Source organism: Diabrotica undecimpunctata, chromosome 10 (assembly GCF_040954645.1).
Source record: "Diabrotica undecimpunctata isolate CICGRU chromosome 10, icDiaUnde3, whole genome shotgun sequence".
NCBI lineage: Eukaryota > Metazoa > Arthropoda > Insecta > Coleoptera > Chrysomelidae > Diabrotica > Diabrotica undecimpunctata.
The window spans coordinates 50,916,073-50,934,157 of NC_092812.1; the positions used below are offsets into that span (position 1 = coordinate 50,916,073).

Sequence of the window (18,085 nt, forward strand, 5' to 3'; positions counted from 1 at the left end):
TGCTTTCATTTCGTCCAGTTTATGCGAGCTTGTGAATTATATATGTAGTTAATACTACGACACATAATGAATATAAGATTGATTAAAAAAATATAATAGGATCGAATACGATCAGGATTGCCAATGTCGCAATTAGATTTTTTAGTACTATTTAAATTATGTATAATAAACTAGCTGACCCGGCAAACGCTGTTTTGCCTTATAAATTATTTCTAGTTTCTAGATAAATTCTAGTGTAGACAAAAAGTTCCTTACTTATTATAAGTGTGTAAGTATGTGGTATATGCGTGAAATGGGCGAGGAGCGCTATGAACGATAAGGGAATATAAAAATAACAAAAGCCAAACAATATTATTTTCAAGTTATTATACACTTGAGTGCAAAACAATCGACTCAAAAGCGATATTTGAGATTACACCTTCTGTTTTAATGTAAGAAGTATGAAAATAACAAGATGTAATGTGCAAACAGTAACTTTATTATTGAACTTACAAAAACCGCTATTTCATTATTTGGAAGACGCATTATAAAAACAATATGCTATACGAACAGAGTTTCTTAAATATTTATTATTGGAACTATCCCAAGAAAGACGTAATGAACAGAGAAATTATCCATTACGAAATGAATTTTTTTATTTTTCAATATCTGATATTACCACTTCTATTTCTAATTACACTTTCTAGTCGATTTCGCATGGATCGAATGACTTTTCTAATAAATTCTTGAGGCATTGCTTCCCATTCATCATTAAGCGCAGCCCTCAATTCCATTATGCTACTTGGTGCATGATTTCTGTTTCGAACCCTTCGTTTTAGCTCATCCCAAACATACTCTATGGGATTTATGTCCGGGCTCAACGCAGGCCAATTTATTGTAGGTATATCGATCTCAGTCAGATAGGTGGTGGTGACCCGTGCGGTATGACATCGTACATTATCATGCAATAAAATAAAGGCATCACCAATAAATCCCACGTATGGAACCACATTGCCTCCAAAATATCTCTGATGTAACGATCCGCCGTTAAACCTCCCCCACGTCCTCCACCAGGCACGAAAACCAACTCGGTTTTCCCATCCATGGAAATGCCTGCCCAAAATATACAAGAACCGCCTCCATATGACACAATTTCTCGTATACAACATTGAGCAATTCGTTCTCCTGGCCTTCTATAGACTCGACGCCTCTTTTCGTTGCCATGTAGGCAGATCCTACTTTCGTCGGAGAATAATACCTGGCTCCATTGATAGTCTTCCCAATCCAGATGTTCGCGAGCAAAGTCTAGTCGCCTTTACTTCTGGGCTGCAGTTAGCTTGGGACTCGTAGCTGCCCTTTTTGGTGTCAGGTTGGCTGCTTTAAGTCTCCTTCTGACTGTCCAAACGCTAGTAACCACACCTTGGACCTCTCTAAGCTCTTCTTTGAGATTAGCATCAGTCAAATGTCGATTTCTCGGAGATTTAGATACAAGAAATCGATCATCTCTCTTTGTTGTTGTTCGTTTACGGCCTCCTCCTTGTCGGCGGACATAATCACCAGTATCTTGGTACCGACGATATACTCGGGACACAGCAGATTGGCTTAAATTTAGTCGATTTTCCACGGCCCTCTGGCTCAGGTCTTCTCTCAATAATGCTACTGCTTGAGCTGCTTTGACAGATGTGGTATCCATTCGTTATGCAGTTGCGAACTTAATTGACTCATGTTTTAGTGCATCGCTATGGAAATTGATGCCTACGATGTTAACCGAACGCGTAAAGTCGGTGCGTGTCGATTTCAACGAATCAAATTCTGACCCCCTCTCTACGTGTTGCATTATTTATTTGTAATACGTCACCCGATTTACCAAAAACCAAAACTTTTTTCAAACTTAATAATGAGGATAATAATTGTACAATAAATATTATTAAATTTACACCTTTTAGATTGAAACAGGAGATAGACTTTTGCAAAATAATTTTGAGTCGATTTTTTTGCACTCAAGTGTAGTTTATTACTTATAATTACATATCCCATATTAATTACGATAGTAACCTTAACAAACAAAATCAATCTCTTAATGCTATAGCGTGAACAATATTTTTTGTTAGCCGATCTTTAGCGAGCACAAACAAACTGGATGGTTTGCCCACTCGAGAGCATGCTACGTACAATTGCCCGTGTGAAAAACATGGTGTACTCAAATCTAAGCCACAAATAGACATCGTTTGGCCTTGGGATTTTGTTGATTGTCATTGCAAATGCCAATCTAATCGGAAACTGAATTCGTTTCAATTGAATTGGCACATCTGTAGGTATGATAGGAATCCGTGGTATTAATATATTTTCACCTTTGAACTTGCCATTTAAAATGCTGGCTTCGATAACCTTTTTCATCAATTTTTGAATGACTAATCGCGTACCGTTACACAGCCGTGGCGGGTTTAAATAACGAAGCAAGATAATTGGAGATCCAGCTGTCAATTGTAAATTATGCGGTGGCATGCCTGGCAAATCCAGTGAGTTCTATCTTCGCGTACATGACAAAGCTCACGACATCGTAGACTGACGTTGTCCAGGCCGCGCTGAATCATTAATCGGTACGCATAATAATCTTTCGAGCTAACGTTCTTGTTTGTTTCAGCTCCTGTAATAATATATTTATGATTATTAATTTACATTAATTCCATTCAATAATTTAATTGTTTTGTTAAATGGTTAATGATAAATGAAGTACATGATACGGGATCTCGTTGTTTTATGTTTATGCAATATCCGTCTTGCCCCTTCCAGAATATTAGCGGATATTGGAGAGCATCATATGAACGATGTGTATCAGCAATGAACTAAAGATTATTATTTCTTCTACGAATCACAATTTCTCATGTACCTGTACGATCGCCAACCATGATTCCAGCAACGTCTTTAACAACAGGTGCATTGAATCTACGAATATGTTCTCCAGCTGGTGTTTTATCAGGGTTAATGACAATAGCGTGATTATCGCTTTGTAATTTGTGCATGTGTGATTTGAATATTTTCAACAATTCATTGTGCTCGTTCAATAGAGCGTCCAAGTCGCTGTCGATGCGCCTGGCAAAAAATGAATCAAGGTTATTATAGTCACAACGTGCATTCACGCGATTAGCAAGTGCGCTTCCGGAATCCTCGCACCCATAAAGTAGATTTGTAAAAATTGATGTGGTTCGTTTGGCATTGGCAGCAATGAGCCCATTTTATGATAAACTTGGCGTGTGATTTTGAATGTAGAATTGTATTGTTGACCATTAGCATTAGTATTTCGAACTATTTCTGTTGCTCCAAATGATGTCATTTGAAAGCAGGAATTGAATGTTCGAATTGACTTCAAGAATACGTTAGAATCTGGATCCGTGCCGATAAGTAAACCATTCAATGGTTCAGGTATTCAATGGTTCAGGTGGTGTTTCAATTTCAGGTAGTTGTACTTTTCGTGACGCGCAACACATCCCAGGTGGCTCATTTTTGAATTGAGAGGCATGGACAATGCAGACATTCCTTATCCATAGCACCAATTACCACTTTTGAATGAGCATAATATTCAATATCGGGTTCGTACTGGAATGCTAGACGCAAAAATGAATCAGATGTAATGCACGATGTACCTGTTGGCGTTGTTGGTCATTGTTCTGCGTCTATTAACCGTAAAACGGCGTGATTGTCGTTGTTTTAAACGTATAACTTCATTGCGCTCAGCTTGTGTATCTTCTGATTGTTCTTGACGCAATGGCTGAATGCTCACACGTGCATCAGCATTTTGTTGCTGGACTTGTTCTTCGGTTCTTTGGGATCTTTTATCTCTCATACTTCTGGACCTACTTGTATTACGGCTCAAATCAGCCCCTTTGCGTTTTCTTGGCATTGCTCACTGTACAAAACACATATAAATAGAATTAATGAAATTACTTAATGATGGAAAACGTATAATTATAATTACGGCCAGGATTATAGCGAAAATATTAGTTTATGAAAAAAATTTGAAACAATAGTTGTAAAAAATTCAAATAATTATATAAAAAAAGTATACTTACAACACAAAAGCCGTCGTTGGTTGGAGCTCCTGACACATGTTGAGTACTTTTAAGGTTATGTAAATCACTTGTTTAAATAAAACTTCATTAACTGATCTAATCGTGCCAAATACACTTAAAATTAATAATTTTATTATTATGAATAAAATAGTTATTATGAGAGTTACACAGAAATAGAAAATTGATAATTGTGAACGTTACTACTACACTTGATGCATAAACAATAATCATTGATGGCCGCAAACTGTGTAGGGAGTGAGAGAAGTCTTGTGTGAGTGAAACAGGAGACCGGCTTCAGTTTATGGTATAGTGTGGCATTTCACTCAGCAGTAAAGGTGCGGCAAATTTGAAGAATCTAAGATTCAAGCATATATCAGGATTAAACTTTAATAATAAAAATAAATATTTATTTTCTTAAAAACATTTTAGATTTTTAATCGAAGTACAGTTAAAAACACTATAATTGATCAGTTATCGAGCGAGATGAAAAATGATTAAATTACTAAAATAGCCATAAAAAATAGGAGTTGATGATAAAAAAGTAAAGTTAGGGTTGTATGTATTTTTTAATGCAACATTATAAAAAAGCAAAAATAAAAAATTTCGTCGAAAAATAAAAAAATTATGGTGAACAACCCTTATCACTTAGGGGTATGAAAAATAGATAGTAGCCGATTCTCAGACCTATTGAATGCGCATATAAAATTTGGTAAAGATCGGTAAAGCCGTTTCGGAGGAGTACGGTAACTAACATTGTGACAGGGAAATTTTATATATTAGAAGATAATTCAAAACAATATATTATATACGGTATAGGTAAAAGTTTATGTCGGTATGTACCTTAAGTGAGATGGAGTGAGAAACACCTGATTAAAAAGGGAGAGGGAGAGGTCCGCCCTTTTATCGTCGAATGCATTAGTGGAATAATAAAAGAGGGGAAGTTCAACGTTGCCAAACTTACTGGTTTTATTTGACCTGTTGTCTTTTTAGCATTTTAACAATGTTCTAAGATAATCAAATTTGGACGAATTGATTTAAATGACAGCTTACTGTTTTTTATTTTAAATATGCCACAATTTTCCTTTACAATAAGTTTAATTTAACATTTTGATTTCCACTTCAGAAATCGTTTTATATAAATAACATTTATTAATGTTTCGTATTTTAAGTCCGATTCCGAATTGGAAATCTAAACATCAAAATATGCCTATTTTAAAGTCACATTGTGCCTTATCCCAATAAAAATAATAAACTGCATTATGACGGCACAATAAAAAAGCTTCTTACTTAAGCTTGCCAGAGTAAGGGCACTGTAGTAACGAAAAAAACAGTAGAGGTGAGCCATTGACGTTTTTATCGTTAACGAAACTGAACCGTTTTTCGTAAACAAGTAACTAGTTGAAAAACTAATTAAATTATTCAACTAGTTGATTGTTTAACAGTAGTTTCAAATAAGCGAGTACATAAACAAACATGCTTTCTTGAATCAAAGAAAAAACTACTGAAGTACTTTAAATGGCTGTTCAAATTTGCTGTAGCTGATTTATAACCAAGCTTTTCTTTGCAAATATTGCATACAGCCTCTCACTGTTAATGTCTTTCTCAAAGTGATGCATAAAATACTAACATTTTTACGCGCAGACATGTTAAACACACAGACAGTTAAATAAGTAAATATTCAGTACTCACAGAATAAATTCACATTTACGTTAGACAAAAGACAAACTCCAAATAAAAATTATGTTTGCTGAATAATACAAAACATGAACTCCCATGTGTTAATATTTCAAATTAAAAATAATCGATCATTGCAAAATTCAGAAAGTCGAGCATAAAAGCTGCATCTTCTACAAATGTGCATTTTATGAAAATACAATTATTACGCTTGTACTAGGTAAATAATTTTTAACTAAGAAAAAGACTTCTTAATTGAATATTTACAATAAATAAATCCTTTAACGAACTATCATTAAAGATGTGAAATCGAAAATGCAGATCAATCGAAAATCGAAACTCATTCATCAATTGGAATACCTACATAGTTATTTTATTTTCAACGTCAACCGATCGCCCGAGTGTCCATCGTCCCGAAAGAGTCGGGATGTTATTTTTAGTTTTGTAGTAGTCTCTCAGATCAACTAATCCTCGGCGACGTGAATTGTTCGTTGTTCCTCTGTTTACGTCCTACACAAAACGTAGTTTTTTTGAATCAACATCAACTAGTTGGCTTCCCAGTGAGAAACCGTAGATTCGTTAAAGATAAATAAATGGTTGAATAAAACAGTTCGGTGATTCAACGCTCATCTCTACAGAACAGAACTAGTTCTGTGATAATATGTCATGCGTATATCACAGTTTATAGTGGATTGTTCTTTCATAAAGCATAATAAATAAAGACAAAAACAGTCAGTACTAGTAAAGCATTAGGAAGGAGCAGGTGTATTATATTAAATTTAAACTGGACTAAAAATTACGTCTTTTAATTAAAAATAAGATATTATTTGGTATTTTCAAATAATATCTTTGAAACCATATTTTCGTTTAGATTTTTTGGAGGTAGTATGTATGAAAATAAGAAATTAGTTCTATAAAAATGAAACAAAAAAAGATAAAATTAGTATAAAATTTGTTCTATAAAAATGAAATCAAATAAAAAATAATTTCAACAGTACTGTTTAAATTAAAAATAATTCCAAACAACTAGAAGTTCTAAACCAAATTCTTAGGTAATTAAATGTTCAGCCACCAACTTGTAACGAACAGTAACCGAGTAACAGTAGTCGAGTGCCGACACTGAGGAGTAGGCAGATTGAGACCTCAGTGCCTTTTGAGGGTTCTTGTATTTATACAGAACAAGATACAGGTACGTCACGAGTGAGGGGAGTAGGCAGAATGAGACCACGAACTCGAACGGAACCGTATCCTTCTTGAAAATGACTCAAAATGGGTGCCGTAAACGTCGAGCGAAATTCTCAACGCGGTTCTTCCCTAGTAGAACTCATTAATTTTCACACATAATATAATATATATATATATAGATATATATATATATATATATATATACATATATATATATATATATATATATATATATATATATATATATATACATACATATATATATATATACATACATATATATATATATATATATATATATATATATATATATATATTATATATAATATATATATATATATATATATATATATATATATATAGTTAACTTAATCTATCTGAAAATCAGAAATAATTTTATAAACAACTCAGAGATGGAGGTATTAACAAGTTACGTTACATAATAAGTACAGCATCGTTAAAAACGGAAAATCTACAAATGATCTCTTGTATAATTTTGTTGCCAACACTGGCATTCTTCTTGAACTTTATACTTGATTTCGGAATAATACATTGATTTCGGATTGTAGGCCTGTCATTGTCTCTAATTATTTCTTCCTGGTGTTCAGTCTGCAAGTGCGGCAGACGTTCTCAAAGGCAATTGACGGATGAACTGTCTATCGCTCACTGTATGATCATCTCAAATATGTTTGAACTATTTGTAGCATTCGAGCGAGTGTCAATATTAAATATAACATAATTTTTTATGTATATAAATATAATGTCTGTGCATATACTATACTACTCTTTTGTAATTTTAGAACGATGAAACTTCTCCTGAAAGGAACACAGTTCATGATAAGACTACGGCCACAATGATTCCTGGAGAATGATATCAACCACAAAATGGTAATAACTCAAGACTACGCCTTTGTATCATTATATAGTTTAGAGACCAATTGAAGCCTATTTTCTTATGACTAATTATCACAAAAAAGTGCAAAACTTCGTAATATTTTGCAATATGTTATTTATTTAATAATGTATATGTTAAATTTGTGATATCTTGTATATTTTCGAAATTTTAAGGACAACAGCTAGAACCATCTACAGGACACACTCCTTTAAATGTAAAATCCAACCATAAATATCAGCATATTCATTGTGAGTTTTGAACGAAATCGGAAGTAGTATGAATAGCTAGAAATTTTGATGTTTGAGTGCCAATAAGTCGCATAAAGTCGTCCAAAATATTTGAATGCACAATCATAGATATAATGCAAATGAAAAATACATAGACTTCAAATGTGGGGCTTAACCCAAGCTCCCGGAAGGGAGAAGGGAGTGTCTTACCACCCGGCAAAATAGCGGAAAGGATAGAAGACAGATTAAGTTGTGAGATAGTACGAGATAAAGCTAGTTCTTGACGTGCTATTTGACTTTAGTCATAATTATATGGATGACCTCGAAAATATTTTATTTTAATAATTTCTGATGTTAGAATAAATGATTGAATAAATAAGGTATATTATAGTAAAAAACATTAATTATTAGCGATTTTAAATTATAATCTTTATTTAGTTATTTAATATAAAATAACAACTAAAATATTTGATTAAACTAAAGGTAGGTATGTTGGTCCGAAAACAAATATTGTATGTGGAATTGGTGTATAGTTAGAGACGTGGACTAGTGACAAGAGATTGAGGTTCAATTCACACAAGGATAAAATTTTTGTTTTACTCAATCAAAAAATAATAGAAAAATAGATACATATTAGGTAAAAAGTCTTTCGAAAAACTCTTATTTACAATTTATTCTTATTCCAGTGTTAAAAAATCAGAAATACAAAATAATTCAAATTCAATTTCAGTTTTACAGTCTTCAGTTGTGATTGCAAAATAATCCGGTGAAGACTGTTTAATGCCAAATCCATCACTACATTCTAAGTGGTAATATCAATTCCTCTGTACAGGTAATGATTTTCAAAACAATTAACAACATTGTAATGGATGCGTGCGACAGCTGCCTGCTTTACAGCTACCAAATCATCAAGCCATCAAATAATAACATATCGAGAAGTGTTTTTGCACGGTAAACAGAAACTTTTTATTGAAAAAACATATTCGTGAAAATGGTTTCAACGGTCGAGGAAAAAGTGCAAATTGTTGTCTGGCATGTGAATGGATTATTAGACAACAATTTGTAAATATGTTTCCAAATAGGCCGGCTCCAGCACGATCAACAATTCAGTCTATTATACGTAATTTTTTTACTTATGGATCCGTGTTCGCTCCAAGAGGAGTTCGTAGACGAAGGGAGGTAAATCCAGATTTGGAACTAAGGGACACTTTGATTTGTGCAAGTATTGAGCAAAATCCTACCCAATCACCATCTCGTCTCGGAGAACAATATGGAATTTCAAGATTTAGAGTAGGTAAAATTTTGAAAAGACATGGATACCGTCCCTATAAACTTCATAAATCCAACGAACAATTCCCTGGGGATCAATATAGACGTTTAGAATTTTGGTCAAACTGCAATGAAATTTCACATCAAGATGAACATTTTTAGAGAACGTTTTGTTCACCGATGAATGTACGTTTTCATTGCGGGGCCGTCACAATTCAATCAATGTTCGGTATTGGTCTCGAGAAAATCATGTCAGATTTATGTCGCTCGTACCCAGTGTCCTCGAAAAGTAAATGTTTGGGGAGGCATAATAGGGAATCATGTCATTGGTCCTTTTTTTATAGACGGTATGTTGACTGGGCGGAAATACTTGGAACTTCTGCAAATTAAATTGTCCCATCCCTTCGTAATTTACCAATACCTTTCGATTCCATATGGTTTCAACACGACGGTTGTCCCGCACATAATTCTCGCATCGTCAGTGAATATCTCAGTGCGACTTTTCCTAATCGATTGATTAGTGGCCACGGAGATATTTTTTTGGCCTGCAAGATCACCTGATCTTGCACCTTGTGATTTTTTTATGTGGGGATATATCAAGTCCAAGCTATATGGAATTGAAGATGATATGCCTAATTCTCTCCAAGAATTAAGAAAAAAGATCTCTGATTCAATGAGAGGTATTATTCCAGAAACATTAACTAATGTTAGACGAAACTTTTATAATAGATTGGGTTATTGTTCTGCTGCTAATGGAGGCTTATTCGAACATTTATTGTAAATACATTTCATTAGAATATTTTTTTTATTTTTATAGAATTTCTACCTATTTAATATTTTTGAAGTACATTTATTTAGAACGTTTTTATGTTTGAAGAATTTTACTTATTTCGAAAGTACGACATTGTTTTTTCAATAAGATTTTCATGTTTTACTATAAACACTTCTAATAAAAGACTGCAATAAATGTTTAGTGATTTAAAGCAAAACGATATAATATCTGCATACTTTCAAATTTTAAAAAGTACAACCCTTCATGTGGGATTCGAACCCCTGAGCGCCTGCATGAGAACATCGTGCCTTGAAGTCTAATCCATCAAACTTTTGTATTTCTTTAGTGACAGTTGGGTTATTGTTCTGCTGCTAATGAAGGCTGATTTAAACATATTGTAAATACGTTTATTTACAATATTTTTTTTTATTTTTGTAGAATTTTTTACATATTTAAACATTCTTTAAACGTTCTTTTAATTTTGAAGAATTTTTACTTTATTTTCGAAAGTACGACGATCCTGTTTTTTCAATAAGATATTATGTTTAACTTTAAACACTTCTAATACTAGTAACCGACTAACATAAATGTTTAGCGATTCAAAGCAAAACGATCTCTGTATAATTTCAAATTATTTAAAAAAAAGAAAACCACATGAGGGTTTTGAACTCTAATCGTCTGTGTCGCAGTGTCGAATTCTTACCACTAATCCACGAAGGATTGTGATTATTACGTGACAAGGGTGTATGAAACTCCTCAAATCATAGTAGAAATTATTCTTGGTTAATAATTTAAAACTTTAGATTAAATAATTACTATTAATTAAATTATTTTATTCACATTTTTGCTTTATTGTGGTCAATCAGTTTTTACTTTATGCGAAATTAAAAAATGGAAATACGTTACACATAATAATTATGACCGAGGTGATTTAGCTCGAAGCTAACGTCAAAAGGTGTGAGACTATCGATAGTGGTAATGTAATGTAATGTAAATTATAGGTTTCTACCAATTATTTCCCACCTCTACGAGTTTCATCTCTTTTTATTTCACAAGGTAACTGTGTTTTCTATCTCTTACGTTAAAAAGCCGGGTGGTAAGACACTCATCACTGTGTGTGTGTGTGTGTGTGTGTGTGTGTGTGTGTGTGTGTGTATATATATATATATATATATATATATATATATATATATATATATATATATATATATATATATATATATACTTTTCTATACTATATACATATAGTATAGAAAACTCATCCTGGAATAACGGAAGCTCAAGAGCGACCCTATCAGGAAAGAGTGGGCGAAAGCACTTAGGGCCAGGAATCAGACAGCGTACGGGTAAGTAAGTTAAAGAGATAAGAACCATTTATTACGAAGTTTCTACAAATAAATGTGGGAAGGTCGAGGGCTGCTCACGACTTTGCAGAGGCACTTGCACGAAGGGAAGGTTTTGACATGATCCTATTTCAGGAGTCCAACATAAAGTTGGTCTCTCGGCAGGTGATCATTAAAGATAGGAAATCTGACGTGGCCGTATACGTGGTGAATCGAGGAGCCGGCACTACCATACACTGCTGGTAGTGTATAATTCAGGTAGTGACCTGAATGAGATGGATCGTCCATGGAACCCATGAGTGCAAGATGGGAGAGGGAAATACCTATCAGAATGGATCCACGCCATGGGACTTACCGTGTTAAATGACGGTAAGGCACCTACATTCATAAGAGGTCCTAGTGAATCCTTTCTGGACATCACACTGGTTTCAACGACATTTCTAAACAGAGTCGTAAGCTGGACGGACTGTTTTGGAAGAAAAATCGCTTAGCTTACACATATGTGTACACTCACACGTATGTGAGTTTTGAAATAGCTATCAAAAGACATAAACGTAAAATTGGGGATATCCATCTAAAGAGATGTTTAAATGAGGAAGTTTTTGTAGATGCTTTTGGCTTGATTGGTCCGGGATGTGAGAATGTGCGTGAGTTAATTAAGGGTCTGAGTGATGCATAGGGGTTTGCTTGTGTAAGATCAAATGGGAGGTATGAAAGAAAACAACCATACTGGTGGAACGAGCAGCTTGAAAAGGAAGAGGTACGATTTCGGCCAATTTGCCTTCTTACTTCGATAGCTAAATTTTACTAACAGCTTGTAAAAGGCCGCCTTGAGCGAGGGCTATAAGAAAAGCATGCGCTGAGCGACCGCCAATATGGTTTTAGGGCCAAAAGGTCTACCATAGATGCGGTCACAGAAGTAACCTCTTTAGTTACACAGGATACAGAGATGGGTCAAGAATGCCTTTAATACGGCATCATCGGAAAAATCATGTCCAGGCTGAGAGAATTGGGCGTTAGTGAGAACCTGGTCAATGTAATTGACGGATACTTTACTGACAGGTCCATAAGAGAAAAAGATGGCAGCATCAGTTTGTCGCAGGGTGTTCCGCAGGGTTTCAGTACTAGGTTCCATCCTGTGGAATGTCCTGTACGACGGGGTGTTGAGGCTACAGATGCCAAGGGGATGCACTCTTGTAGCTTATGCCGATGATCTCACACTGGTTGCCAATGTGAGTCAGAAAACGGACATGGCTAATGCGGCTAACACAGCTCTGCGTCGCATTAGTAGGTGGATCAGAGAGAACGATCTACAGCTAGCGCCTCAGAAAACTGAGGTGTTAGTTCTCAAAGAGAGCCAGGAAAATCCTGTCTTCGCTTTATAGTGGAAGGTGTTTAGGTTGCACCGGTTAAATCGATTAAGTATCCGGGAGTCTGGTTATCGGAAGGACTAAGGTACACATCCAAAAGACAAGAGAAGGCGAACCGAAATCTGGATGCGTTGATACGGCTGATGCCAAACATTGGAGGCCCAGGTAGCACCAGAAGAAAGGTGTTAAATGGAGTTTTCCAGTCGGTGGTAACCTACGCTGCCCTCGTGTGGTGCGAGGAGGATGGATGTAAATATAGATGAGAATGAGAGAGAAAGAACGATAATAGAGTGGCAGAGAGAATGGGCAAATGATAGCGGAAAGGCAAGGTGGACAAAGGAACTTATTCCCGATCTGAGGCAGTGGTGGGAATATAAGTTCAAGAAACTACACTACTTCCTGACGCAGTTTCTGACCGGACACGGTAGTTTTGGCACCTTCACAAATAGAATAGACAAATCTGCCTCGGCAGACTGGACTGTTTATGGGGTACCGGACGCTCCCGCCCACATTTTTAACTGCCAGAGATGGGCAAATGAATGAGGAGATTTCGAGAGGCGAATCGGTTTTAGGCTGGATGAAAGGAGGATTAGGAGCAGGAGGACAGAGGAGAAAATTGAGCCAGGGATCTGAAATTTATGGTTAATATTATTTATTAGTTAATGGCCCAACGTCTGAAACATTTTCTGATTTGCCGTAATATTTATACGGTTATTTATAAATTTTAGTTTTTTTATTTTAGTTGTTCATTGAGTGGCAAGACCACCTCTGTGGAACGGTGGTTAAGGTTTTAGCCGGAACACGGTTAATCCGGCACTACCCTGAGGTCTTCTGGCCTAGTATCCGACTCAGCCGAAAGATACCAGGGGGTCTTGTTCCGTGACATAGATGTCCAAAAACGATTTCCCCCACCTTTGCCTGTCAGAATTTAATGGATACCTTCTTAGGCTTTTACTGGAATCTGGCAATACGGCATTTAAAAAAAATAGTACATATATCTAAACCTGCTAAGTAAAATAAAATATCTCGGGATAATATTAGACTGGAAACTTACGTCGAATCAGCAGAGGGAACGACTAACAAAGGGCTGTAACTACGGTAATGGTAGCTAGATGCACTAGAAAAATGGTATGCTTAAAACCAGACACGTTATACTGGATTTATAATATGGTAGTAAAACTAACAATTGCATATACATCATCAGTGGTATGTTGGTAAAAGCTGGAGCCAAAAAGTACCATCCTCAAACTAAGCAAGGTGCAAAGACTTGCTTGTCTTTGAATCACAGAGCACACCAATGGCAGCTATGGATGCTCTACTGGACCTCCCTCCTCTGCACATCTCTGAGAAAAGCGAGCATGGAAAAACTTGAAAAACGTAACGGTTAAATCAGGACATGGTAACATCCTAATTGAAATACTGCGGAAAACAAGCAGAACTGCGAGTCATTAGATTACAAGCGGTAAACAATTTTTGGATACTCCGCGGCTACCAAGTGATTCCAAAAACATATGGTACCCATCCACAAGACCTGTAGAGGCTGGTACAGGTTTCCAGAATCCTACAATGGGCGAATGGAAGAAATCAGGAGTGAAAGGAAGAAATTACAATCAGTCAACTTGTTGCAGTAGGACCGGTTTACCACAGACGGTTTCCTTGGAAAAAAAAGCAATAGAAGACAAAATAAGGGTATGCATATATTCTAGAAAAGTCATGAAACGCAACCCTATCCAAGAAATGAAAAAGAGCTAAACAAAGATCCACAATGCAAAACTCCTGTTTAAAAAATCTCTGTGACGTACTTAAAGAAGATATATGGGAAGATGCCTACAAAAGAGCGAATATAAATCTCAAAACTACAGCCCCCTAAAATATATGTGTAGAGAGAAGATTCGAAATCGGAAAAGATCTGTAAACCAATAAACAATTTCCAACCCGAGAATATATATGTCATACCGGAAGGTTTCACCAGAAAGAAATAGACACCGTCGACAAGAATATAAAACTAGGTAGAACCCCAGAAACGGATTAAATACCACCGGAAGCGTTAAAATAACTAGCACAAGAGAGACTACCATAGACATTATAACGACAATATTCAACAGTCTACTAAGAGTAGGCTAAGAAGTACATAGGACAAATTTGGCTTTAGTAAATACAGATAAGAAGACACACAATTCGGATTTCGAAAGGGGAAATCTGCAGTGGAAGCGGTAAAATAAATTGTAAAAAAGGTCAACGTCTTCAGGAAAAAATGAGAGGATATGGCTCCGTATGATCTTTTTGAAAATTTTCACACCATTTTATAAAAAAAGAGTATGTAAAACTGTAGGACGTAATGTTAGATGGCTTGATAATTGCTGATAAATCCATCTTCTGTTTGTCCATATCCATATCTTGTTGCAGTCAAATATTGTCGTTTGGTATATTGTCTGAAAATTTGTAATAATGAAATTTCTACATTAAAATGTAATTAAAAATACTTACTGTGTGTGCTGTTGGTTTCCTTTGACTGTGGACTTAATCCATTAGCCATGAAAATATGTATCTGGATACGTGTAGTATTCACGCATTCAACGAGGATTTTTACGTGACCTGTACAATTATGCCGATTTACGTTTCCATTAATTAAAAAAGTGGTCTCATCGCAAAACACATTACTTTAAAAAATTGGATGGTTTTGATTGTAAGATTTTTCCATCATTATGTTTGCAAACTCTTCACGTCCATCTTCGAATCATTATATGACAACTCTTGAACTAATCTTATTTTGTATGGATGGAATTTATTTTAACGTAAAATTTTCATTACAGATGTTTGCGACATCTCAAGTTTTCTGGAAATTCGTCTAGTACTCAAGTGCGGTCGTTTTCTAACAGGACACAAACATCTGAAGATTTTTTATCTTCTTTTTTTTTTCTGTGTCCCGATGTGGATAAATTTTTTACTGACCCAGTTTCGTTACATCTTTTTACTAATTTATTGACAGTAAATCTTGTTATGGGATGTCGGGTAGGATATAATTATTAAAGATATAACACGTTTATGTATTATTTCGAACCAAAAAAGGCGACCTCAGAAGATCTGACAACAATGTAAATACCATCATATCGGCCGCATCACAAGACTCTTACAAACCAAAATGTATAAAACTAGTGCAGTAGAGCTTACAAGAATGAAGTTCTGTGATATCCACAGATGAAGCTAGGGTTTGTCATACTCTAGGTTGACATACTCAAGCTTGAACATGATATTCGTCCATATATTGGTCTACAAATTAAGCGATTGGTTTCTTCTTCTTCTTCAGTGCCTTATCCGGTCCGGATGTTGGCGATCATCAAGGCTATCATGGTTTTGTTGACTGCTCTGCGAAACAGCTCCGCTGAGGTCATCCCAAACCATTGTCGGAGATTTTTCAACCACGAGATACGACGGCGTCCCGGTCCTCTTCTGCCAAATACTTTACCCTGCATAACAAGTTGAAGAATTCGATATTTTTCTTCGTTCCGCATCACGTGGCCGAGGTACTCAAGCTTACGTTGTTTAATTAAATTAAGCACTTCTTTTTCTTTTGTCATGCGCTGTAGGACCTCAACGTTGGTGACATGGTCCACATAAGATATTTTTAGTATCCTTCTGTATATCCACATCTCGAAGGCTTCGATTCGTTTTTCAGTGGCTTGCGTCAGTGTCCAGGGTTCAACTCCATATAGTAACACTGGAAGAACGTAGCACCTCACTATCCGCATCTTGGTTCCCAAACTGAGATCACTGCAGCACAGCAAGGATCTCAACTTAATAAATGTAGACCGTGCCATTTCAATTCTGGATCTAATCTCTTGAGCGTAGTCCCATTGTACGTTGAGGGTAGTTCCGAGGTAAGTGAATCTGTCGACTCTCTGGATCTCTTCGCTACCTGCCATTAGTGCGTTTAACGATTGGTTTCATAATGACGATATTACACTATTACCGTAGCCAGGACAATCGCCATATCTTAATCACATCGATCATATATTAGATATGCTTCAGAGACAGATTGCTCCTCATATATACAATCTTTATACTAGACAAGGTCTTTAAGATCTTCCTAAACAAGAATGGATGGTATTGCCTTAAAACGAAGTTGATAATTTAATTTTAAGCATGCATGTCAAGAAGAGGTGTCAGGCAGTAATTAATGCTACTGAAGAAGTATTAAACACATTTTTTGTTAGACATTTATGTTTTATATTGACTGATGCTAAAAATGTCCATGATTTTAGTGCACTTCTTAAGTTTTCTTTGGTTATTTCATAAAGAAATCATATTACACTAAAATTGAGCTGATTTTATTGCTGACTAATCAGGCATTATAACGGTATGTCACTTTTTAAAATACAATCAAAATTGATGTGTATATGGGATGTGTTTAGATACATAAAGAGACAAGAAATAATTATAAGTACAGAAGGCAAACTGAAGGGATGGAAAGATAAGATAAGAATACATTCGGACACTTTTTGACGACGATAGTCCTTGTGCTCCACCATCCACAGATAATCGAATAAATGGTTCTGAAATAACCAAAGAAGTTGTTTATTAAATAAAAGCTCAGAAAAACGGAAAAGCTACTGGGCCAGACAATACCGATATCGAAGTACTTTAATTAATTACAGACAACGGAAATAAAAGCATATACTTAATAACAGCACTATTCAATAAGATTATACGACACAGGTGGTATTTTACCTGGCTAAAATCAACATTCATAACATTACCAAAAACTCAATTCGTCACAATGCGATGACTATCGAATTTTAAGAAAAATATTACGTAGGATACTGGGCCCAATAAGTGAAAAAAACAACTGGCGAATTAGGTATAATAGAGAAATATACGAGCAATATAGCGAACCAACTCTAGCACAATACACTACACTGCAGAGATTACGGTGGGCAGGGCACGTGGTCCGCATGCATGAGAATAGAATCCCCAGAAAATTATTAAATGCAAGAATCCAGGGAAAAAGACCTGTTGGAAGACCTAAAAAGAGATGGGAATACGAAGTCGATGAGGATGCCAGGAACTGCCTGGGAACACGTTCATGGAAAAGAACAGCGGTAAATTAAAATGATTGGAGAAGCTTGTTGAAGGAGGCCAAGGCCCGATTTGGGCTGTAGTGGCATTGGATGGATGGATCGAATGTTACGCTTGATGTCTTATGTTTATGTCCTTAAAACTTTTCTCAAAATCATGGAAAGATTTAGATTCGTATTTGGAAACATACTGGGAAGATGAGAAGCGCGTTTTGCCTTAAATGTG

At 35.5% G+C, this 18,085-nt stretch overlaps 1 protein-coding gene across 3 annotated transcripts in view; it reads left to right on the forward strand.

The window, feature by feature from the left end:
* Positions 1–7,929, forward strand: part of JMJD6 (Bifunctional arginine demethylase and lysyl-hydroxylase PSR) — a 31,603-nt gene extending 23,674 nt beyond the window's left edge. Inside the window, exon 6 of one of the 3 annotated variants that reach the window (XR_011952159.1) lies at positions 7,709–7,929. Coding sequence is in view for 1 of the 3 variants with exons in the window: in XM_072546426.1 (XP_072402527.1) it covers positions 7,709–7,780 (72 nt within the window). In the remaining 2 variants the exon portion in view is untranslated. The remainder of the gene's footprint in view (positions 1–7,708) is intronic. The other 2 variants (XM_072546426.1, XM_072546427.1) reach the window with 2 other exon arrangements.
* The last annotated feature ends 10,156 nt before the right edge of the window (positions 7,930–18,085 follow it).